Below are 26,605 nucleotides of genomic sequence, written 5' to 3'. Positions count from 1 at the left end.
AATTAACAGTTACTATGTTTGTTTTTCTATTCTTTGTACTTTTTCTTTGCTTCTTTTTCACTGCCTTTTTCTGCTGCCTTTGATTTTCTGTGAGCACTGTATTTTCTCTCTTAGCTTATCAATTACACTTTAATTTTATTTTTGGTGATTGCCCTAGAGTCTGCAATATATATTTTTTAATTCATTTGAATTCATCTTTAAATAATACTACATTTTTTCACTTGTAGTATAGGCAATTCATCTTTTCTTATCTTTTATGATGTTATTGTCATTCATCTTATTCATTTGTAGTAATTATCTAATACATTATTACCATTATTACTTTAAACAGCTATATTTTAGATAAACAGTAGGAAAAATAAATGATTTTATTTTACCTTTATTCCTTCTCTGATACCTGTCCTCATTTCCTTCCGTTCACTTTTCTTTCTTCTCTTTCTTTCTCCTCTATGATTGAATTTTAAAAATTTATTTTATTTTAAATTGGCAATTTATAACCATATGTATTCTTGGTGTACAAAGTGTTATTATAATTTATGAATACAATAGAGAATAATTCAAGCTAAGTATCTATTATTTCAAGTAGTTATCACTTTGTGGTGAGATATTTGAAATTTACTCTTAGCAATTTTGAAATGTACAGTATATTTTTAATAATTGTATTCACCTTGCTGAGTAACAGATCTAATTGAGATGTACCCTTTGGCCATCATCTCCCCATTCCTTCTACTCCTCAGCCTCTGAACTTAGTACCCTGTGCTCTATGTCTATGAGCTTAGTTGTTCTACATTCCACATATAAGTGAGAGTGTGTTTTGTCTTTTTATATCTGGCTTATTATACTTAGGATTTTAAGTTCTCTGACACCAAATGTTGTCACAAATGACAGAATTTCTTTCTATCTCTCCCTGTCTCTATTTATTTATTGGTACCAGGGATTTAACTTGAGACCTTCTGCTTACGAGGCAGGTGGGAGAACCACTGAGCTAAATCCCTGGCCCTCTTTCTTTTAAAGACTGATCAGTATTCCAGTGTTTGTATGTACTATATTTCTTTATCTATTACTCGGTTGTTGGGCATTTAAATTGACTTCATTTCTCTGGCTACCTTATGATTTCTTTAAATTACATGCTTGACTGAATTCGTAGTCATTCGTTTGGGAAAAATATTACATATCTATTGGTGTTAAATTCTATCATCATGCTTATAAAAATATAATAAAAATAAGTATGAGATATAAAGTAGAAACAGAAAAATCTGATCTTAAAAATGTGAGTTTTTTAGTTGCTTTTGGATTTCAAATATAAGTATATTTTTTTCTGTGGGAAGTTTTGTTAGAAAACGTAAGTGGTACAATCAACAAGTATATGATATTTATCAATTAAACCAAGGAGTTTATAAATCATAACATTTTGAAGACAGTTTCTCGACTATAATATGTAACTTTGTTTTATTTATAATTACATTATTTCAAAAATATAAGAAAATGAGAAAGAACATAATGTTTGAAGAGCATATCAAACTAATGTATTTCGATTAGTCTGTGTTACATAAATTCTTATTTCATATCCTTTTTTTGCTGTCATATATATGTATATTTGAAATTAAAAAAATAAATTGACTTCATAACTTGCCTATTGTGAATAAGGCTGAAATGAACATAGGAGGACAGACATTTCTTTGACAAACTGACTTCACATCTTTTGGGCAAATATCCAGAAGTAGGGTTGCTGTTTCATGTGGCAATTCTTTCTTTAGTAGTTTGAGGAAATTCCATTCAGCTTTACATAATGGTCATACCGACTTATATTCCTGCCAACAGTGTGCACTTTTTCCCTTTTCTCCACATCCTTGCCAACATTTGTTATCCTGTTTTCGGCACTGGAGTTGAACCCAGGGCCTTTGCACTGAACTGCACCCCCATCCCTTCTTAAATTTTGAGACAGGGTCTAAAGTTATTAAATTGTCCAGGCTGGTCTTAAGCTTGCAATCCACCTGCCCCTGCTTCCCAGCGTGCCAGGGTTATATCTTTTGTCTTTTTGATAACAGCCATTCTGACACTTGTGAGATGATATCTCATTGTAGTTTAATTTTCATTTTTCTGGTGATTAAAATGTTAAGCAATTTTTACTATGTCTGTGTGTCTTCTTTTAAGAAATGTCTATTCAGTTCCCTTGTACATTAAAAAAGTTTTTGTTCTTGCTGTTGACTTTCTATACTTTGGTTGTTAACCTCATCGTGGATATTTGGCTTGCAAGTATTTCTTCCAAGTTGTAGGATGTCTCTTCACACCTGTCTTCGTTACTTTCTTTATCACTGAGAAACAATACCCAGTACCCACCAATGAAAGGAGAGGTTTATTTTGGCTCTGCTTCCTAACAGTAAGTCAACAACACTGCTCCCATAATCCAATCATCAATCCAATCACTGGCCTATGAAAACATGAGGCTTTGGGGGACACTCTAGATCTAAACCATAGCAAGATTTTTTTTGTTGTGTAGAAACTATTTAGTTGATGTCATCCTTTTTGTCTATTTTTGCTTTTGTTGCTCACGTCTCAAAAAATCATCACCCAGACCAATGTCATGTACTTTTCCTCCTGTGTTTTCTTCTAGAGTTTTACAATTTTTGTTCTTTTGCTTAACTTTTTTTTTTTTGTTTTGTTTTTTGAGACAGGGTCTCACTATGTAGTTGAGACTGACCCAAAACTCACTATGTAGCTCAGGTTGGTCTTGAACTCACAGTGATCCTCCTGCCTCAGCCTCCCAAGTGTTGGGATTACAGGTGTGCACCACCATGCCCGGCTCCTTAACTTTTTAATCCATTTTAAGTTGACTTTTCTGTATGGCATGAGATATGGGTCCAGTTCCATTCTTCTCCACATGGATATTCAGTTTTCCTGATAACACTTATTGAAGATTGTCCTTTTCTTCGTAATATATTATTTTTTTCCCCTTTGGTCTCAGGGATTGAACTCAGGACCTTGCCCCTGTGAGACAGCCATGGTGCCACTGAGCTAAATCCCTGACCCATTCATAATACATTCTTGATACTCATGAAAAATCAGTGGATAGCCCATTTGTGGTTAATTTCTGGGCTATTTTTCATCGATTGTTGTTTCTACTTTAATTTTTGCCAATATTGTGCTGTTTTAATTAATATAGCTCTATTGTATAATTTTAAATCAGGTAGGGTGATGCCTCCAACTTTGTTCTTTTTGCTTATGATTACCTTGGTTATTCCATTTTTCTTTTCTTTTTTTTTGGCGTGTATGTGTTTGTAGTACTTATTCTTTTCTGTGTTTCTATGTAGAACTTAGTTTCTAACTCTGATTATTTTCCTTTTCTCTGAAAAGCCCTTTTAAAGTATTTCTTCCAGAGCAGGTGTGCTAGTGATGAATTCCCTCAGTTTTGTTTTTCTGAGTTTGTCTAAGTAACTTCTGAAGGGCAATTTGCTGGATGTAGAATTCTAGATTATTTGTTTTCTGTCAACATTTTAAATATTTCACCCCATTCTTTTCTTTTTTGGTGTTTTGAGACATGGTCTCACTACGTAGTTGAGACTGACCTGGAACTCACTATGTACCCCAAACTAGTCTTGAACTCACAGTGATCCTCCTGCATCAGCCTCCTGAGTGCTGGGATTACAGGTGTGTGCCACCATGCCCAGCTTCCATTCTTTTCTTATTTATATGGTTTTCTTGTGAGAAATTTTATAATTCTTATCTTGGTTCCTTTATTGATAAGATTTTTTTTTTCCTTCTGCTCTGGCTCTATTCAAGATTTTTAAAAAAATTTTCTGTAGTTTAACTACATGGTTTGCCTATGGGTAGAATTTTGGGTATTCTTGGTATTCTCTGAGATTTTTGGTTATGAGGTGTGGTGTCTGTAATTATTTTGGCAATTTATTGGCCATTGATACTTCAGATATTTCTTAAATTTAAGTCTGTGTTCTGCTATTCCAGTTATGCGTATGATGATTTATCACTTGGAATTGTCATACTGTGACAAACGTTATTCATTCCCTTTGCTTTTGCATTCTAGTTTTGGAAGTTTGTGTTGATCTAACTTTAAGCTGACTGATTCTTTGCTGGGCTGGGTCTAATCAATTCCTGAGTCCATAAAGGCGTTCTACACTTCTCCAACAGTATCTTTGCTGTCCAGCTTTCTATTTTTCTTACTCCTTAGGTTCTCATCAGTGTTCACATTAACCACTTGTTCTTAAATGTTGTCTTCCCATTCCTTAGAACTCTTGATAATTGTATTAATCAGTTTTGAAAAATTCCTTGTGTAGTAATTGAAAAGCCAGTGTCATATCTGAGTCTAGTACTGATGCTTTTTCTCCTCAAACCACCTTTGGGAATATCTTATATTTCTCTTGAATTCTAGACATGAATAATTGAATAATAAGAATTTAGGAAAATAGGCCTTTGTTGTGAGGATTTATATTGTTGTGGCCAGAGTAGTGCTGCATTTAATGTGTGTGTGTAGCTTGTTATCAAATTCCTCCACTGTTATTATTTTTTTCTCTTATCTTTTTTTGTATATTTTACTGACCTCCTAATGTTTGTGTCTTGCAGCTCTTTGAACTGTTACGAACTGCTGCTATACTGGGGCCCTGTAGATATTGTAAAATGGAGGGGGAGAATAATTTCTCTGTTTAAAAATTAATTTTATTGGTACATTTAAGGTATACAATGCAGTGACAGTCATCATTGGAAATTTGTACTTTTACATAATTCATCTTGGTTCTTATTTTTTCCCCATTCCCCTGCCCTCCCTTCAACCCCTCCACCCCTCCCTGTCTACAAAGACTTTGTTTCCATTTTTTCTTTTTCTCATGTTAATTTTATTCCCATCTTTCTTTTCCCCTACCCCTCCCATTTCCCCTTCCTCTTTGCACCTTTTCTTCCTATTTCACATATTCTGTTATACCTTTTAGTCCTTATGTATGCTTTTAGTTTTTCAGTCCTAGTTCTTGAGGTATCTCCATACCGATTTCCACAGTGGTCTACGCTTCCATCAGCAGTGGAGCAGGGTTCCTCTTCCCCCACAGCCCCACCAGCATTTGTCATTGGTTGATTTCATGATAGCAGCCATTCTTTCTGGGGTGAGGTGGAATCTCAGTGGTGTTTTCATTTGTATTTCTTGAATGACCAGTGCTGTTCAACATTTTCATATGTTTATGTGCTGTTTCTATCTCTTTGTCTGAGAAGTGTCTGTTCATTTCAGATGGCTAGTTTTGGATTAGGTCATTAAATTTGGTATTGATTTTTTTGGGGTCATTAAATTTTGGCATTGATATTTTTAAGTTCCTTATATATCCTAGATAGTAGACCTTTGTCTGAGGAACAGCTGATAAAATTTTTTCCCCGATATTGTGGGTTGTCTCTTCACATAGTTGGTCATTTTTCTTGCTGTGCAGAAGCTTTTTAATAAGAAGAGATCCCATTTGTTGATTGTGCTAGCTCATGGGCAACTGAGGTTTTGTTTGTAAAATCTTTTCCTACACCAGTGTCTTCAAGAGTTCTACCTAACTCCTCTTCCAGCTGGTTTAGTGTCTCTGTTTTAATATTTAGATCTTTAATCCATTTTTATTTTAGTTTAGTGAATGGTGAGAGATATAGGTCTAGTTTTAATCTTTTGCAAGTTGAAACCCATATTTTCCAGCACCATTTATTGAAGAGACTATTTTTCCTCCAGTGAGGGTGTTCGCTCTTTTGTCAAAGATGAGGTGGCTGAATGTGTCTGGACTTGTTTCTGCATCTTCTAGTCTGTTCCACCATTCCCCAGGTCTGTTTCTTTGCCAGTACCATGTTGTAGCTTTGTAGTATAGTTTAAAGTTGGAGATTGTGATACCCCCTACCTTGTCTTTATTACCTAAAATTGCTTTTGCTTATCTAGGTCTCTTCTTGTTCCAAATGAATTTTTGGATTGTTTGCTCAAGGTCTGTGAAGTATGCTGCTGGAATTTTTTATTCTTATGAAAAGATCTAAAGTTTTAGTGGGCCTGTGTCTCAGGGCTTTGACCTTCACAAGTGTATTTTAACTCTTACTAGTTAATGAGGCAGAATGGCTAAAGGAGAATGGAGTTGGGAACTTTACTTATTCTGTGGGATATGAGAGTCTGGGCCTGTGTCACAGTGGCAACTTTTTTTCTTCTCTGTGCCAGTCATGAGGGGAGTTTCTCTTGGCTCTTCACCAGCTTCCTAAAGATAAAACCCGTGAAAGTGTGAGGGTGACCCTGAGTCCGTGGGCCACTAGGAAGTTCTTACTCTCCAGCTTCTGCAGCCTCCAGAAACTTGTTAAAGTTTCTGTTTAGATATTTCTACCATTTCCTGCTCTAGGTACGCAGCTCTTAGTTGTTATTTTGTGGATTCACCCCTCTCTTGATTCCAGGGCAGTAATTTCCCATCTCAATTCTCTGATGAGTCTGCATAAAGTCATTTTCATTTTGCTCAGGCTTTTTTTTTTGTTGTAAAGGCAGGTATAACTTCTGAGTTCTTTACATGTGGGAGCTGAAACTGAACATCCTAGAATTCCTTTTGTATTTTAATATTTTTAGTCTGCTTTTAATGTGTCTCCGAATTTTACCATGGTAGTACAGATCAAAATCAGTACTAATTATGGTGATAAGAACAGTGACAAAAATAATTGTATTGAGAATAGGAGGAGAGACATTTGGGTTGGTAGACAGTAAGATGAGTATGAATTTATCCTTCTGTATTCTTCGTAAGCCCTCTGTTTGGACACATTGATCTAGACTAGGGATTGGCAGACTTTTCCTGTAAATTTCAGGCCTTGTAGGCCATACTATCTCTATTGCAGTTGTTGAACTCTAGTTGTGGCACAAAAACAGCCAATTTTAAGCAAACATGTATGACTATGTTTTAATAAAAGTTTATCTGAAATTTATCTGCAAATACAGGCCGTGGGCTGGGCCTGATCCATGAACCATCGTTTACAAACCACCTGTCTAGATCGATGGTTTAAAATTTTTATTCCATATTACTGACATTAATTGTCATTAGATGGTGGCCATGTTTTATTTCCATATATTTTATCATATTCAGATATTATCTCTGTTGGGATGAAGATGTTCATATTCTATCAGAAGCGTTCCAAAAATCTTAAAGTTAGGCATCATTGGTTCCTGCTTTATTTAATGAGTAGAAACTGTATCTTAAAATTGCTTTGTAGACATGAATCTTGTTCATTCAGAAGAATAATAACAAAAACCCCTGTGCAGTTGTTTATACATTTATTTGGGTGAATTACTTAATGTCTGTGCTTTTTCCCCCTTTGGTATGTGTGCACTAAGGGGCTGGTGATGGAACACATGGCCTAGTGCATGCTCAGCAAGCACTGTAACAATAAGCTATATGCCTATCCTTATTTACTCTGCATTTTCATTATTTCACTTTATCAGGTAGACCTGTTAGTTATTTTAAAAGTGAAATAACAGAAGCTTTCTCCAGGATCAGTACATGGTGGGTCCAAGACTGGAATCTAAGAGTGGAGCTCTTTTTAACAAATACTCATGGCAACTGGAGGCAGGGTTAGTAGATTGAGGATTAGTTATCATCAGAAGTTTTGCACTTTATTTTTAAGGAAAGTGAACTTATGCTCCTTATTTCAGATAATTCTATATTGGAAATTATTTCTTGGCAGCTCAAAGATAGACAGAAGTAGACCCCAAGTTACTGAAATGAATCAGGCAAATAGTTCTGTTTAAATATTATAGAATATTTAAACTGAAAGGAACCTTAGAGACTAACTCAAAGATCTAATTTTAGAGACAAGAAACCTGTCCAAAGAAGATGGTAATTTCATTCATTCTAGTGTGATTAAACAAAAGAGCACAATATTAGAACATTCTGAGAGCTATATGCTAGAGTCAATTTCTAGCTTCAGAAGATCAGTTGGTAAAATTTTTGTGAACCAATTATTGAATATACTAAAGATTACAATTTTTGCATAAACTCACAAATTATGTTGAAACAGTTACTTTATGCTCAGATGCATCACTTGCTCATTACTTTATTATCTGTTTTTCTTAACTGAGGTCTTGGAGTTACTTACTTTTAGTATACCCGCATCATGTTAATTCATTGTTCTATAATAGTGTCCCACCAGCTCTGCGCTTAATGGTGTCATGTTGATGGCTTGACAATGGCCACAGGGCAATACATACCCCATGAAAATTGGTGTAGCTGACAAGTAATACTCCCACCCCTTCCCTCGCTGAGCCCTAGCCATTTGATTAATACTTACTGGCATGTTACCCTCCATGACTGAGTGTTGTATACTTGTCTGTTTATGTGTCTAATTCAGCTGCAAGCTTGCTACTTCTCTGAGATTTGGAACTTCTGTACTTAGTGTCCAGCATAATGCATAGTGTATAGTTGGCAGACAGTATTTTTGGTCATTTAATCTATGATACCTGTCTTGTCTCCATCATGTAATCTGTCCATGTGATCTTGTTTTTGTATCCTTTGTTTATGAGTTACTTGGGAATAATATTGGTAGCCTCCTGCGATTGTTGTGATTGTGAGGATTAGTGAAAAGACATAGATAAGCAGCTGTTGCATAGTATCTACAAAAAAGTGATTGATTTTTTTTTTTTTTTTGGTACCGGGGATTGAACTTGGGTCCTTGCGCTTGCAAGGCAGGCCACCGAATATTGACTTTTATTATTATATCAGAAGAAATAGACATGAATACCATTTTAGAGTCCAGACTTACATTTCTCCCAAAGCTTTGTATTAAGCGTTTGACCACAAACTGGATGAGAATCAAGAATGTTATTTTTGTGTATGTATGTATTCCTTATTCTTCCTCCACAAAATAATGGGATAAATTAAAAGGAATATGATATATAAGAGACAGGAAGCAATCCTTCTGTTATATTTGGCTCTGCTTAGACTCTTATTACAGTATCATGTCCAATTTTACAGTGCTCATTTTAAAGAGGATGTCAAAAAACTATATGTGGTGTATCCTGGGAAGAATCAACAACTATGATTAAAGGCACAGAAAATAGGCCCTTTGAGTCAAGTTTAAGGAACTGGGCTTGTTTACTCTGGAAAGCAGACGGTAAAGGAGTTAGTTACTTAACTATCTTCAAGTATATGAAGGGTTATTCTAAGGAGGATATTCAAGTTGTTCTCCAAATGCACAGAGCACCAAAAGAGGAAATCGACATTTTATTTAAAGAAAATTGTGTTTAACACTTAAATTGACTATCAGGGGATGGCATGGAATATCCATTTTTGAAAATATTTAAAAAGAGAGGCAAACAGATGGTTATTTATTGAAAAACTTAATGTTTGACCTCATGAAAGTGAGAGGCAGGATTGTAGACTTTGCAGCATTTTCTACTTCTGTGATAGAATTTTTTACATTTACTGCAATTTACCAGGCATATCTCATATATCTTAATGGAAACAACTTATAATTTTGATAAAATGTCTTACCATCTTAAGTACTGGTTATATCTTGAATGGAGCCATTTAATATCATTTATTTGCTAAGAAATTTAAATTGAAGTCAATTTTTATATTAAAAATTCCACATTTGTATTTTTACACCCTACCTGACCTACTTGAAGCATCACTTAAGAGTGTTTATTATTAATGTTTTTTCAAGTAATACAGTATAAAAATTCTGTAACTCTTTCATGACAGGGAATCCTCTTGGTATACGATATTACAAATTATCAAAGCTTTGAGAATTTAGAAGACTGGTATACTGTGGTGAAGAAAGTGAGTGAGGAGTCAGAAATTCAGCCCTTGATTGCTTTGGTGGGCAATAAAAGTAAGTGGTTACTACTTATTTATGTACAATTTATTGCTGCTGTGGACTGAATGTTTATGTCCCCCTAGTAATTTGTATGATGAAGCTTGAATCCCCAGGATGGTGGAAATTGGAGGGGTTTCAGGAAGGTAAGTAGGTCTCTTTTGAATGGGATTAATGCCTTTATAAGAAGTGATGCTGTGTGAGAGACGATCTTGTTCTCTGCCACAGCAGAATACAGCAAGAAGGTGGCCATCCATAAACCAGAAAGAGGGCATTCGCCAGGCACTGCACTTACCAGCACCTTGATCTTGGTCTTCCTAGTCTCTGGAATTGTGAGGAATGATGTTTTTTAGGCTGTCAGTCTGTGGTATTTTGTTATAGTGACCGGAACAAAGAACTTAGACATTTGCCTAGTCTATATTTTTTATTTCTGAGGAAAAGTTTGGGTATTTGGAAACAGCTTGTTTTGGAACTGTTTCCAAACTGTATTGAACAAATTGAATAGAAAGTTCTGGTGGTTGTATACAATCTTTTCAATAACTTGTTTTCATAAATGATATCTCTTCTTTGAATTTCATACATGGTATCTGTTCCTTAAATTAATGTACATTACATTCTGAGAAACGTGTATTACACCCCTCATTTCAGGCATTAGAGTGTGGTAAAGACCAACCTTCATTGACTCTATTCTGTTTAATAACTGTTTTGATGCTTTCTGTATCATAACTACTTTGTGGCTTTTTTTTTTTTTTTTTTTTTTTTTTTGTGGTCCTGGGGATTGAACTCAGGACCTTGCGCTTGCAGGCAGGCGTGGTGCCACTGAGCTAAATCCCTGGCCCTACTTTGTGGCTTTTGGCCAATTCATGTGAAGGTAAGTTCCATTCTGACAGTGTGTTTTGGCTTCTGTGGTGTAAGGAAGAAGCATAGACTATTAAGCACAGCTGTAGATTTTATGATACTGCGTTGGTGCGTCAACTCTGTTCTCTGAGGCTTTGAGACACATTTCATCAAACGACCTTCCGTCTAGAGAAGGATCCAGTGTCTTTGTGGAATTCTATATGCATTGTTTCTTGCTCACATCTCTTACATACTCCCTTTTCTGAATTTTTATGGTTTGTCTTAAAATACAGATAATTTTGTAAGAATATATTAAGGAGAGGAGCAGCCTTTGATAAAAAGGTGGGGGGTAAGTAATTTTTGAGGTCTGTTTTTAGTTTATGATATATAGCACATAAAATTCATAAAGTTCAACTCAGTTTTGGGCTGCTATCTGGTTCATAATCCTGCAATGCAGTAACTTCAGAAAGGAGACATTAGTAAAGGTTTACAAATAATGAAATTGTATGATATGACCTAATAGTCACCAACTCATTTGAGGTCAGCAAAAGAGAAAATGAATTCATATTATACAATGGAAAATTTAGGTCAGGAACTGTTTCCTGACTAAGAGAGTTGTTAATACCCGTGGATACTACCAAGAGAATTATCTTTTCCGAAGTTCTTTATAAATATAGTATATTTTTTCCCCTGCAATTGTTTAGGAAATAGTGTGTCCTAAAGGGCCAAACTTAGATTTATGTATATGTGGTTTTGTACACTGAGATGAACATTTAATAAATCTAAACTTTAATTTAAAACCATTACAAAACAGGTGTGAATGTAATTTCTCTGAAGAGTTAGAAATGCTGATATTACTCCCTAGAAAACTATTACAAATCACAAAATGGCATGACTTGCAACGAAATGGTAGTTTTTTAATGTTTTAAAAGGTTTAATTACATTTTATCTGTTTTGTAAGCATTTAAAAAAATCAGATGCTTTTCAATTTATTGAAATCTCCCTTTACAAATGGCAAGTTTTGGTGAGCTTATGTTATATTTCTGGGTTCAGCTTTTCATTTAAGTAGATCATTTCTTAGTGACTCATCATAAAGCATTGGCTTATACCGTGGTTAAATTTGTGCCTCTTGGAAGTTTCCCATCACCTTATGGGAAATTACTGAGGAGGGTGGGGAATTGGGATTTGTTTTCATTCCTTTCAGGATATAATCTAACCACCACCTAAGATAATGTTGTAGTGGTACATAATTATATTCTTTATGTTATGTGTTTATGGTATCCTGTGAGGTATCCACTATTGAACACAGTCAAAAACAGAGTATCAAACTAGAGGAGCTATTGGACCGGACTGGTGGGACCATTCCCTAACCAGGTTGAAAAAATAAATATTTGAATTTTTGCCAGAAATTAATACAATGTTGTGTTTGATATTTAATAGTATAAAAGTCAAGGTGTTTTTCACTTTGGGTCCTTTCTTACATGTATTTATAATGTTCTTTTTAAGAATGAAATCATGCAGCACAGTATATAGTCACATAGAATGTTATATATGTAAAATGAAGAGATTAAAGATGGACATTTTCCTGGATATATTTTCTACAAAATCTGTCACTGACCCAATTTCATGTGATCATATGATGAAAGATGCTTCTGTAGTTAAGCCTATTATGGCTATAACTGTGAGTCTTCTGAATATTTTACAGTTGTGTATTAATTTTTTCTTTGGGGATATAATTTCATAATGCCTTACAATAATAAAATTCATAAAGTCATCTTATATTCACTCAAAGCAAAGCAAAAGAAACATGATGGAAAGAGATCTGAAACTGGATTATGCTTATTATCTAAACAGTCATCTTCTGCTTAAATGTTTTTAAATTCATCATTGTGTGCTACTTGCAATTTAAATAGAAAGCACATGTTGAAAACAAGTATGTGTAGTCTGAAAATACTAGTAGCAGTAGTCAAATTTTAGCTAAATTTAGTGGAAATAAAATACGTGTATGGATTTATTTCATACTATGAGCAAGTTATAAGATTATTTGCTTTTTATTGAAAATAGTAAACACAAAAATTTGGGCTGAGGATAGGGGAAAGTCTGATACAAAGATGAACTAAGTTTTTATTTTTATGGAAAAGTAAGTTGTACTGTGTTTAAATGTAATGGGTAAATGAGCAAGTTGATGAAGCAGCCAGGGGAGAAGGAAGTTGGACAGAAAAATTTGTAATTACTGCATAATTATTTCAATATACAGTAATTAAAATTATGCAGTAGTTACAATAAATTATTTTTGCCTATAGTCTGTTCTGAAAGTCTACCAGACATTAGTGATATTTCTTTGTATGATTTAAGTTATTAAGTGACATATTGAGTAGTAGTTAAGATTACCTTGCTTTGGGGCTGGAGATACAGCTCAGTGGTGCTGCTGCCTGCCTTGCAAGTGCAAGGTCTGGAGTTCGATCCCTGGTACCAAAAAAAAAAAAAAAACCAAAAAGATTATGGTGTTTTGGATTTAGATGCACTTTATTTACAAATCCAGTTTCTTCATGTAGCATAAATGTGACATTGGAGAAGTTACTTTACATCTGCAAATCTTAATTTTCCTCATGCGGAAATGAGAGTAATAGTTTCTGTTTGATAAAGTTGGTATAAAAGTTAAAGGAGATATTGCATGAAAAGCACTGACCATGCATTCGTATGCCTGTAAATGTTCAGTAATATTCATCATTATTAATTGCAATGGCCTTTAAAAAGTACGGAATATACTTAGCTTCAACTTAATGATCATAAATTGTAAATTAATAGAGATTAAATAGATGTTTCATGAAACTGGCTGGGAGGAAATAGTTCCTAGCAGATTTCCTTGTCTCTGTCTTATTCTTTCACTGCTTTTTCCAGATTGATAGTTTTCATACTATGCTTTGAGCAGTTTTTTGTTGCCACCTATGCATAGTAGTCCAGCCGTTGTTAATTTGCTCAGATTGAGCCAAACACGGTTCTTAAGGAGTGATTAGAACCTGCCAAACCAGGTCTTAATTTTTTTCTTTTTCTCTACCACATTCTATTCTTCTCAAAATTCCACTGCCTTTCTTTTGCACTATCTAGTTATTGAGATTAATATATTATGTCCAAACCTCCTTCAAAAGTCATGCTTTTACTTAGGTAAACAAGAAATTCTTGGTAGGGAATTTTTTTGTTTGTTTTTGTTTTTGAGACAGGGTCTCACTCACAGTGTAGTTCACGCTGGTCTTGAACTTACTGTATGGGTCTCAGACTTGCAGCCGTCCTCCTATCTCAACCTCCCAAGTGGTGGGATTTACAAGTGTGTGTCACCAAGCCCTGCCTGAGAGGGAAACTTTAAAATGGGAAAGAGGTTAACTTAGCTCCTTATTTTTTGTGCACATCAGATGTTCACCTGAATTGTAGTGATCTCTGAAGCCTCATGTGGACCAAAGATTCTGCCATGTATGTGCCTGGAAACAGTTATATTGCCATATAAGGCTACTTACTTCTGCAAGGCAGGGAGCTGAATCCGCCATGCCTACCTCCTGGTTTCCTGGCTTTGAGAGGTTTCCTGCTCTTGTAGTAGTGGGGCACTGTCACTGGATCGAAGCCTACACTGCAGAGAGGGATACCAAATTTATGTCCACTTTTTCATGGGTGGACCTGGCCATGGCTAGCATACCACTGTCACCTCTCGTGTCAGCTACTCTGTACTCCTGACCGGCCTCCTTGCCCCTCACTCTGTTCTACAGTCCAGTTCCCAAGTGATATATTATGTTAGGTGATTCTTCTGCTTGAAATCGCTTAATACTTTTTCATCATACTTAGAGTGGAAACCAAACTCCTGTCCAGGTTTACCAGGTCTTCCTGATCTGGCTCTTACCTACTTCTCATCTCTTACAGACTTCCTTGCCCACTATATACTCAAGGCTTGTCGGTCCTTTTTTATGCTCCCAAAACATTTTGAGTTCACTTGTACCTTAGAGTTGTTTTCTGTTTGAGATGCTTTTCCCTCTGACTGCCTTTATCTGCATCATGTCATTTTCATGTCATCTTAACTGTCATCTTCTTAAAGTTGCCTGCCTTGATCATTCATTGTAAATGAGCCTCCAGTCTTTTCTCTCAGGTCGGTACGTTTGTTTTTGTTTGTTTGTTTTGTTTTTGGTACTTTGGTACTGGGGATCGAACTCAGGCCCTTGTGCTTGTGAGGTGTGTGGCAGAACCACTGAGCTAAACCCAGGCCCAGTATGTTTTAATTATGTGTGTAGTCTCATTGTCATCTAGTACTGTTTTGTGTCTGTCTTTCTCCACTAAAATCTTAGCGTTATGAAAGCTAAGGACTTCATTGGTTAGAGCAGTGCCTGAATGAATGCTGAAGATAAATGTCTTTTCATGAAGGCTGTTGAAATGAGAAGTGTTTATGGCTCAGGGTGTTTTATATAGGGAAGACCATTTTCTTAATGAAGAAAATGCATATTTGGATATAAGGAATTTATTAAGTGACCTTCAGGCCTAACTGGTCCATTGAATTCCAACCTCATGAATAATGTCAGTGACAGTTTTTCAGGAAATATATCATAGCTACATTATGCTGGATCATTTTTGAAATAAAATGTAATATTTTATGTTGTGATTTTAGATTAAAAATGAAAAAATTTAAAAACCAATATTCCATAAAAGATTGCTTCCTGTTTCTAACGTTTGACTTTAACATAATGTTAGAAACCTTTAAAAATTTGTAAGCCTTTTATTTTTATCTGTAATTTAAAAATTCATGATATCCACTGAAGTAGTTTTAATTTTTCTTCATTGTTTCAAGTAAAAGTATAATCTAATGAAAATGTAGAGATATTAATTTTTTTAAAAATTAATTTTAAATTTAACCCATGTTTTATAAACACATATCATTTTGGTTTTTTATTTTGTTATTTTTTATCTTCAGTCTGTTGTGCCTTTCTATTATCTGATCCATCATCTAGTTTCTTCTGTGACTAACATTCTCAGTTGGATAGATTGTAAACAGAATTAACAGGGGTGCATAGGAGCTGCCCTGTTCTTGATTTATAGCTTCTTAGTTAGTGGTGGGGTGGTGGTTATCAGTAACTTGTATTGGGGGTAGGAATTATCATGCTGCAGTAGAGAGTGGATGGATGAATGATTTCTACTCTTAAAGATATTAACCAGATCCTTTCCCAAATAAAGACTAATAACTCAGATTTTTAAACAATCTTCATGACAGATGAGGGCATAGAAAAGAGTGCATCAACACTAATTAACAATGTGGCGTGTATATTCTTCTTAACAGTGATTGATTGTTCTTGGAGTACTATCTCTGTCCAGGAAGTGATGTTTTACATTGAAAGGTTTAAAGGTTACATTTTAATGTACCTTGTAAGTTATGTTCCCTGGACTTAGTGGAAATGTACTAGTAAGACAAGTAAATTTTAACTTGAAAATAGTATTCATTCTCTCAATAAAATTATCACAAGGCTTTTAAAAGGCTGTTCTTTTTTCTCAGTAATAGAGGAATATGTCAATTTTGAAAACTTCATTAGAATTTACAGAAAAGTATTTACTATGACTCTTTTGAATCTTCAAAAGTTATTTTATCTGGAGAGTAGAAATGTGAACCTATTAAATAGGTAAAATTTAATTTGATTATCTTGAAGGATTCATATCAACTCCTATAAAATTTATCACCTATACTTTATGCCAAGGTGTAAAAGGATTTGTACCAAGTTAAGAGAGCCATAATTTATAAGGCATAAACAACTCTGGAAGATTTGAAAAGTTCATTCTGTTCATACATTCTAATTTCTGCTCCTTTTCCCATTCCTTTTGTTACTTTGCTTCTTTTTTGTTTCTGAGAGTAGTCATTCCAAATCAGACCCATGTACCCTTTAGATGGGTGTAATATTTTATTTTTTGTTTGTTTGTTTTTTTTGTTTTTTGCTTCTATTGTTTCTTCTGTACTTTTCTGGACATGTGAATTTTTCAAAGAGAGATATGATTATTTACTTACCGACAGATACTGACAACATTCCTGTGTACTGGGTGAGAAACTATTTTAGTAGTACATAAAACTGTTCTGTCATATGAGTTTGGATATCCTAGTACCCTTTTAGAACACGTGGATAACATTTCAAGTTTAATTGGTGGAATCGTGTCTCTAAGTCAAATGCATAAACTTGCCTTCAGACTGCATTGCAATATCAAATGAGTGCTATTTTATAATATTAATCAAAAATTGTTTCATCTGATGGTTGTTGCAGTGGTGTTACTTCATTACTTCATAGTTACCTTTTTAGATGGTTTACTTTGACCTATTTTGACAGTACTATAACTAGTCTAAGTATTACAGTTTTTGTGGTTTCATTTTTTTTGGTTTTGGAGAAGTTGTATAAGCATTTTGTTTATAACAATCTGCTTATATCTTTTCTATCTTCTCTTTATCATAGTAGAGAAGGCTTATTAAATATGATACCTCACCTTTTTTGATCTCTTTTATGATAAACATCTATCTTAACTTTTAGAAGTTTATTAAGTATTCAGTTAACAGTAAAGGAAAACAGCTGTACAGATTTCTTTGTGAAAGGAGGATTTGACATTTTCCTTAATTGAAGCCTATTGTAATTATTGCAATTTGTATTTGTAGCGACTATAAAAGGGGCACTAGACTGGGGAGGGAAGACTCCACCTTCTCTCTCGGTGCTGTTGTTTTCTTTAGCTGTGTGTCTCCGACAGGTTTAACTACTTAGGTCACCCTTGTCTGTGAGAGGAGGGGATTTGCCGTGAGTGATCACCCTAACTAAGCACTTCCACTTCTACAGGCTGTTGGACCAAACTGTGTTCAGTTGTAAGATGACTGGATTGAGCATATTTACTGCCATACAGTTTTAGGGGAGTTTTATTTTAAGTTAGGTTAAAACTTGTCCTCACTGTGGTAATGTCTCTGGCTCAGTTCATTACTCAGCTAGCTATGAGATTGTTAAACATCACATTTCTGTGTACACAGATGAGTGTATGTAGATAATGATAAGTCTAGCTAAGATTTATTGAATTCTTACTATCTCATAGGTATGTCCTAGAAATATGGCCAATTTTAGAGTGTTTTGAGGAGCTATAAATACAACATTTCCAAAACATCTTTAATTGTTTCTGAACTTATAATTTAAGTGATTTTCATTTTTATGTGACATAAATTTCTCCAATGCTAAATGAATGTCTAGTTTATTTCTGTTTTTTGTTTGTTTGTTTGTTTGTTTTCAGTATTGGGGCTTGAACCTAGGGCCTTTTGTGTTAGGTAAGCACTCCACAGCAGAGGTACATCCCTAGCCTGAAAGTCTATAGCAGTTCAACAGATACTTTGTTTCTTTGCTTTTTAATTTCTTCTCTTTATTCTTTATTTAACAAATGTTGATTGAGCACATACTGGTCTAGGTATTAGATATGTAGACTTGAACAAAATCCTTGCCCTCATCTGGCTGTGTTCAAGTGGGGAAGATAGAAAATAAAGAAATATGTAAAATACGGATCAGATGCTAAGAACTGTGGTAGACATAGATGAAACAGGAAGGGGAGAAAGTTTGGGAACGGTCTCTAGTTTTTATATGATGGATAGGAAAAAGCTGTAGATAACGCCAGAAGAAAGGTGTAAAGGAGAGAGAATCATAGGTGAGTTATAGCCAAGCAGAGCCAGTAGGTGCAAAGACTTCGAGGTCAGCGTTTGTTTTTATTTGTTCTGGGAATCATGAAGCAACCTATCTGTGTGTGTATGGTATGTGTGTGCATAGCAGTGTATGCATGTGTGTGTAGTTATGTGTAGGGAATGGTGACTTAAAGACATAGTATAGGAGATCAAGTTAGGATATAGAGAAGGATCTCAGGAATGGCCAGATCAAGAAGAACTTTATAAGCTACTGAAGGGCTTTGGGCTTTTTACTATGAGTGAGATGGAAAGGTGCTGAGAGTTTTAAGTGACATTGAAATGACTTAATTTGTATTTGAAAAGATTAGTAGAGCTCTTGTTTTGAGAATATACTGTGATGATTTAAGAGTAGAAGCAGAGGGGCCAGACTTTAGAGGCATTTGACATAATTCAGATGAGAAATAGTGGACCAGAGAGAAGGCAGGGGAAGTAATGAGAAACAGTCGACTTCTGTATATTTAAAGGTGGGACTGATGGATTTCCTCGTAGATTGATGGTGTGCCAAGAGTTTTGACTTAAACGTAGGAAAACTGGTTTCATTTACTGAGATGAGGAAGATGCAGGAAGAATACATTTTGGTGAGTATCAAAAGTTTGGTTTTGCGCATACTAAATTTGAGATGGTTATTGGGCAACTATGTGGACATTTTCGAGATTGTATATAGGAGTCTGGAATGTAGGGCAAGATGTGCTCCAGAGATAAAAGCTGTAGTCAACAGCATGTGGATGAGATTTAAACCCTTGAGTGGGGTGAACTTTAGTGAATGTAAATAGAGAAAGGGTCTAATCTTAATTGGCTACTTGACTGGATTAAGGGACTCCTGGGATGGTAATTGGATGATGGGGTTTCACCCACTGGTGTTCATAGCTGAACCTGCTGTTAGGAGGTGGGGGCAGTTGGAGGAGGTGGGCCAAGGGAGTGCCTTTGGAGGGCACATCTCTCAGTGGTGCTCTTTCCCTGTGGTCTGCTCTCCGCTGCTATGAAGTGAGCCACTTTGCTTTACCATGACCTTCTGCAATGCTGTACCCACATTGAAGCCAGCTGAGGAGGGACTGAAACCTGTGAACCTATAAGCAAACCTCTCCTTTAAGTTTTGAGTGCTGGATATTTTTGTTCCAGCTATGGAAAGCTGACCAATACATGGTCCATATATTAGGCACTGATTCACACCCATGTTTTAGAGTTTGCACTAGCAAGGAAATTGAAATATGACAGGCAGATGTAGGAGGAAAATCATGAGAGTGAAGTTTTCTGAAAGTCAAATGAAAAGGATTTTTAAAGAAAAGGGAATGAGTGATCAATAGATAAAGATTGAATATGGTATTAGACTCAGCATTGCAGAAGTTATTGGAGGTGATCTTCACAAGCAGGTCATTGAAGTGGTGGGTAAATGTTGATTAGAGTCAGGGCAAGAGAAGGGAAGAGTTGGGTAAATGTTGATTAGAGCCAGGGCAAGAGAAGGGAAGAGCTGCAGATGAGTCTGGGCAACATGTGCACTAGCACCAATCTAAACGGTAGTTACTTGATAATGGAGCAGTTTCTGGAGGGAATGTGAGTTAGCAAAGGGTAGGAGATGTTACAGCATGCTTTATGCTGATGGGACTTAGAGAAAGAAAGTGGGGGGAGGAAGGGAGGATGGGAACACCTGATATAAAATGCATGCCTTTTAATAGTTTTGAGTCATCAGTATGACTGATTTTGAGTCATCTCTATTCCTTTTCTGCAGTTTATTGTATTGATCCTGATTAACTGAGAAGATAGAAATGAGGAGTCTTAGTCTCTCCTACTTCCTGCAGTAAATGAACAAATAGAAACATGCTGAGATAACCTTAGCTGTGTTCTTTTCTTTTAAACCCTGAGGTTGTTCTGAAAACGTCTGTTTTTCAGTGATTTTTCACTGGGCTATGCAGGTTTGTGTGGTTGTAATGCACGAAGCAGGGTGTGTCTGCCTGTTCATTGATACAGCTCTAGTATTGCTCTCCATCCTTGGCTCATAGAAAGTGCTCAATAAATATTTGTTGTATAGGTAATTAGAAAATTAATGTCCTGTCTGTAAAAGATGGAACTACAGACCTTTTGACATGGTAGAGTGAAAATAAAACAGTACTCCTCTTTTTCTAGGTTTTGCATAACTCTCAGGCCAGTTTTCTTTTTAAATCCTAAAAGGGGTTTAATATTAGCAGACTACTGAAGATTAATTGACTGTAAATTTGTGCATTAATTTATAGGCTCTCCTACTCTGTTCTGTTGGACTTTTGAAAATGCCAGTACAGGTTGCATATCCCTAATTTTAAAATCTGAAAATTGAAATAGTCCAAAATCTGAAATTCTGCCAGGGATATGGCTCAGTGGTTCTGGCACCTGCTTTGCAAGCGCAAGAATCTGAGTTCAATCCCCGGTACCCCTCCAAAAAAAATGTGAAACTCTTTTGAGTGCTGACATGACATCACAAATGGAAAATTCTACACTATGAAACTTCATTTCATGTGGAAAATAATTAAAAACAGTATGAATTACCTTCAGGCAATGTGCATATGTTTTTTTTTTTGTACCGGGGATTGAACTCGGGTCCTTGCGCTTGCAAGGCAGGCCATCAAACCGCTGAGCTAAATCCCCGGCCCCAGTGTGTATATGTTTTATATGAAGCATAAATGTGTTTCATGTTTGGATTTGGATACTGTGCCCTAGAGATGCTGTGTGTATTGTATATCCAGATACTCCAAATCCTTCATCCCAAATCTGAAATACTTTCCATGCCAAACGTTTTGGATGAGGGCTATTCAACATGTATCATGCTATTTGATTACTGTAGCTTTGCAGTATATTTTGAAGCCATATAGCATATTGACTCTAGCTTCATTCTTTTTATTTAAGATTGTTTTAACTATTTGGCAGCTTTCTTTTGTCATTCTATACAAATTTTATGTTTTTTTTCTAATCTGTGAATAATGTCATTGGAATTTGGTAGAGATTGCATCAAATCTATAGATAATTTTGGATAGTATAAACGTTTTCAACAATGTGGGTTCTAATTCATGAGCACATGACATTTTTCCATTTAATTATGTCTTCTTTAATTTATTTCATCACTGTTTTACAGTTTTCACTGTGCTGTTCTTTTATCTCCCTGGTTAATTTATTCCTAAGTGTTCTGTTTTTTAATGTTATTATGTATTATTGTTTTCTTGGTTTCATTTTAACTAGTTTGTTATTGATATACACAGTAAATACTATTGACTTGTCACTTGGTTTTGTGTCTTGTAACTTTATTGAATTCATGAATTGGTGTTTATTTCTAGAGTTGTTAAGGTTTTTTTTTTTTTTTTTTTTGGTAACAGGGATTGAATTTAGGACCTTGCATTTGCAAGACAGGCATGGTGCCACTGAGCTAAATCCCTGGTCCTCATATCATTTGTAAACAGACAATTTTACTGCTTCTTTTCTTATTTCAATACCATTTGTTTCTCTTTTGCATAGTTTTTCTGGCTGTGACCTCCATTACTTCAATAAATACAAATTATGAGATCTTTGTCTTGTTCCTAATCTTAGAAGAAAAGCTTTCAGCTTTTCAACATTGAGTATAACGTCGACTACAGTCTTGTCATATGTAGCCTTCATTATTTTGAAGTATATTTATTTTATACCCAGTTTGTTAAGTTTTTATCATGAAAGGATGTTTAATTTGCTTTTTCTATATGTAGTGACATAATCATATGATTTTGAAACTTCTGTTAATGTGGAATATCGTACTTACTGATTTGCATGTTTAACATACCAGGAATGAATTCCACTTCATTATGGTTTTTGACACGTTTTAATGTGCTATTGAATTTGGTTTCACTAGTATTTTGTTGTGGGGTTTTGCATCTATAAGTATATTCATCAAGAATATTGACCTCTGATTATGTTTTCTTGTTGTGTCTTTGACTTTGGCATCATGGTAAAGCTGGCCTCAAAGAACTGAGTCTGTCAGTATTCTCTCTTTAGTGTTTTGGAAAAATTTGAGAAGGATTGGCACTAATTCTTAATATGGCTTGGCGTATTGACTAATGAATCCTTGAGGTCTTGAGTATCTCTTTGTTGAGGTTTTGATTTATGATTAAATTTTTTAATTTATTGATCTGTTTAGATTTTCTTTTTCTTCATATTTCACTCCTCTAGGATGTATGTTTACAGAAATTTATCCATTTCTGAATTATTCAATTTTTTGACATATAGTTGATCCTGATCTCTAATAATTCTTTGCATTTCTCTTCTATGAATTATAATGTCTTCTCTTTTATAATTTTATTCATTTGAAACATAATGGGGAAAGGGCATTGTCTTCAATAAATGGTCTTGGGAAAACCAGATATCCATATACAAGAGAATGAAATTGAACCCTTATTTCACGGTTTATAAAAATCAACTTAAAATTGATGAAATAAAAAAGTATAAAGCTAAAAGTAGAAAATACAGCGGGGGGGTACTTCCTTGCATTCATCTGGGAAGTAGTTTCTTGGATATGACTCCAACAGCACAAGAAGCAAAAGCAAAAAATAGAGAAATGGAATTGCATCAAACAGAAAAGCTCCTCAGCAAGGGAAACCGTCAACAGTGAAGAAGCGCCTTATACATTGGTAGAAATAGATGTGAACTACATATCTGAAAATGAGTTACTATCCAAATATTTAAGAAACTGAACTCAATTCAGGAGAATAAGTAACTTGATTGAAAAACATGGGCAAAGGATTTGAATAGACATTTTTCTAAAGGAAACATATAAATGGCCAACAGATACATGAAAACATTCTTAACATCACTAATCTCCAGAGAACTGCAAGTTAAAGCCACAAAAAAATAGTTATTATGGGAATCCTAAGAATCATTACTATTGAAAAGGCAAAAGATAAGTGTTGGCAACAAGGTGGAGAAAAGGAAATCCTTGAAACACTATTTGTAGGTATGAATTAGTACAGTTATTATGGAAAATAGCATGGAAGTCTCTCAGAAAATTAAAAATATTACCTAGTAGCTTCACTTTTGGGTAGATATATAAGGGAAATAAAGTCAGTATACAGTATTGAAAAAACAATTTTACTTCCATGTTGATTTCAATGTTACTCACAGTAATGAGGATATGGGAATCAATCTCTATCTCCATCAACAGGTAAAGACAACAAAATGTGAAAAATCTATGTTTGTACACACACACAAATACATACCATGGAATACTATTCAGATTTAGAAAAGAAAGAAATCCTGTAATTTGTGACAATATAGATATATTTGGAAGAAATTATGGTAAATGAAATAAGCCAGGTATAGAAAGACAAATACTATATGATACTGCTTATATTTGGAATCTAAAATCATTGAACTCAGTGAAACAGACAGCAGAATATTTATCATCAGAGTCTGGAGTGGTGGTAGGGAATGAAGATATTTTGGTCAAATGTTATAAACCTTCAGTAAGACAGGATGAATACATTCTGTACATTTTTTTACATCGTGGTTATTATGGTTAATAATAATGTATACAACTGACCCTCTGTGTATGTGTTGTGCATTCCCAAATTCAACCAACTTTGAGTAAAAAATATTTGAAAAATTTTTCATATGTTTATTTGCTATTTCTGCTTCTTTGTCTGAGAAATGTCTGTTCATTTCAGTCACCCATTTTTGGATTGGGTCTTCAAATTTGGGAGGTCTGAGTTTTTTAAGTTCTTTGTATAATCTAGGTAGTAGACCTGAGAGGAACAGTTGGTGAAATTTTTTCCTCACATTGTGGGTTGTCTCTTCACACAGTTGATCATTTCTCTTGCTGTGCAGAAGCTTTTTAATAAGAAGAAATCCCACTTGATTATTTGTGCTAGTTCACGGGCAACTGAGGTTTTGTTCATAAAATCTTTTCCTACACCATTGTCTTCAAGAGGTCCTACCTAACCTCTCTTCCAGCTGGTTTAGTGTTTCTGTTTTAATATTTAGATCTTTAGTCCATTTTGATTTTAGTTTAGTGAATATTGAGAGATATAGGCCTAGTTTTAATCTTTGGCAAGTTGAAACCCAGATTTTCCAGCACCATTTATTAAAGAGGCTGTCTTTCCTCCAGTGAGGGTGTTTGCCTCCTTTGTCAAAGATGAGGTGGCTAATATTTTCATCTGTAATGAATGTGCAGAATTTTATCCTTGTTTTATTCACTAATGAGCAGCCTATTACAACTACTTACATAGCATTTCAATGTGTTAGCTATAAGTAATCTAGAGATGATATCAGTATATGAGAGAATATGCATAGGTTATATGAAGTACTGTTATATAGGGGATTTGAGTATGTTAGGAGTTTAGAATCTTCAAGAGATCCTGGGACCAGTCTTCTGTATATGCTGAGAAGGTACTGTGAATATTGCTTGAAAGTATGGATATAAGTACTGGTATGTGCCATCATTGAGGTGTTAGTTTGATTGTATAATTTGCAAGTAGACATGCTTTAAACATTTTGTACACTGTGTGTGTGTACAGTTTTCATTTGTCAGTTACATCTTATTGAAGTTGGGTAAAAATAAACAGCCTCACTTGATGCTTGTGCATTAGTGCCACATACGATTACATTTAAAAAGCATTTTCCATTGCACATGTAGTTTTTTTGATAACTAAACTCTTAGTCCTATCTCTTAATTTTCATTCAGCATATCAGGGTTAGAAAGATGAGAAATTGTGTTTTTCTTTAAGGACATTTGCTTTATAGCATGTTCTACCACTTTAATATATTTTATAGACATAGACAGTATGAATAGTTAAGAAAATAGACTCCTGATCGAGATGGCTTAGACTCCTGAACAGACATGTGCTCCAGTTTTCTTATCTGTATAATGGCACTAATATAATAGCACTGACCACATAAGGCAGAATTAAATATGGAATTGGTTTTAAGAATTAAACATTTGTAAAGCTCTAGAACCATGCCTACAGTATAATTACTGTTTCACATCTTAGTGGTTGTTATTGTCTTTCCTATTCTCCCTTCAAATAGGTAATAAGATCTTGCTAAATGTATATATTTTTTCTAATGTAAGGATTTAAAAATCACAAGCTGAAAAATTTGTGAAACTTCTTTTAAATATATAGTAATTAAAATGCTGGCTGCAATTAATGTGTGGAGACCAAAATCTTTTAACTTGCAGTTTGGAAATACATTTTTTGAAAAATTGTTTAAATTCACTTGATAGAAGTGATACAGTTTGGGTATCTAAATTGTGAACACTGTTGTACTTTTTTCACAGATTTTTATCTCAAGTTTATTTTTCTATGTAGACATGTGTCTAATTAAAAAAAATGCTACATAAACCTTCATTTGAGTTTGAATGTGCTTCTGTTTTTGGTTGAGGTATAAATGTTATTTCTGGCTGTGTTCTTCATACTTAGGTCTTCTTACAACAAATGGAAACTCCTTAATTGTACGTAAGGGACTAGTTAATCCATGATGGACATATGGTGGACAAAAGCTGAGTCTGGTAAATGAAATAAAATTATAAATGGCAATACTTAAGTGCCTGCAAAGTCTGGCAGATTTAGAAAGGTAAAGTATCTGAGATAAGCAAAATTTATGTGCAGCACAGTTCTTTTCTTTCTTGGTATGTTTGTGTTGTACATGCATGCATAAATTTGACTGAGAGACAGGTATAAAGAAGCATATCTTTTTTACTGTTTGTTGAGCTCTGAGATGTGACTTGGATGCTGACAATAGGGACCAGTGATCTCACAGTTTTAGAAAGTGACTGTTCTTTTGATTGGAAGCAGTTAATTAGCGTTAACCCAGAACAGCTCTTGGGCTTTATGGATTTGAGCATTCTGTGGTTGCATTGCTCCAGCAAAAGGTTAAGTATTAATGGAATATGGTCACAGTCCTTTTACTTAAAGAAAACATGTTACTTGTAAGTTTTCTTTTGATTTCACTTTTACAGTTACATCGAATGTCTTCTTTCATTTAGCCATCCATAAAGCAAATATTGTTGCACATGCAGTGGATAATAAGTCTTTTTAGGGCTACTTGTGTGGTATGTCACAGACCATTAACTGCATGTAACCACCTGACTTGAGGGAAGCCTGGAAGCATCATTATAGTGAAATAAGCTTTTATTTAGGTATCATTGCAGCACATTGATTTATAGAAATGTCACAGATTGCTACTGTGAAAATATATTCTCATTATCATTCAGGGAATAGTAGAGGTTAGCTGTTGTAGACTATAAAAGACATATATTGCTAACAATGGAAAAAA

General features: G+C 34.8%; 1 protein-coding gene across 1 annotated transcript in view; it reads left to right on the top strand.

Annotated features, from left to right (window-relative positions):
• Positions 1-26,605, top strand: part of Rab28 (RAB28, member RAS oncogene family) — an 84,975-nt gene that overhangs the window by 18,214 nt on the left and 40,156 nt on the right. The window contains exon 4 of the mRNA XM_010641850.3: positions 9,684-9,813. Coding sequence (XP_010640152.1) covers positions 9,684-9,813 — 130 coding nt within the window. The remainder of the gene's footprint in view (positions 1-9,683; positions 9,814-26,605) is intronic.

This window comes from Fukomys damarensis, unplaced genomic scaffold (assembly GCF_012274545.1).
Source record: "Fukomys damarensis isolate Sample0158 unplaced genomic scaffold, DMR_v1.0_HiC HiC_scaffold_35, whole genome shotgun sequence".
NCBI classification, from domain to species: domain Eukaryota; kingdom Metazoa; phylum Chordata; class Mammalia; order Rodentia; family Bathyergidae; genus Fukomys; species Fukomys damarensis.
This window is presented reverse-complemented; position numbering and strand designations above follow the sequence as displayed.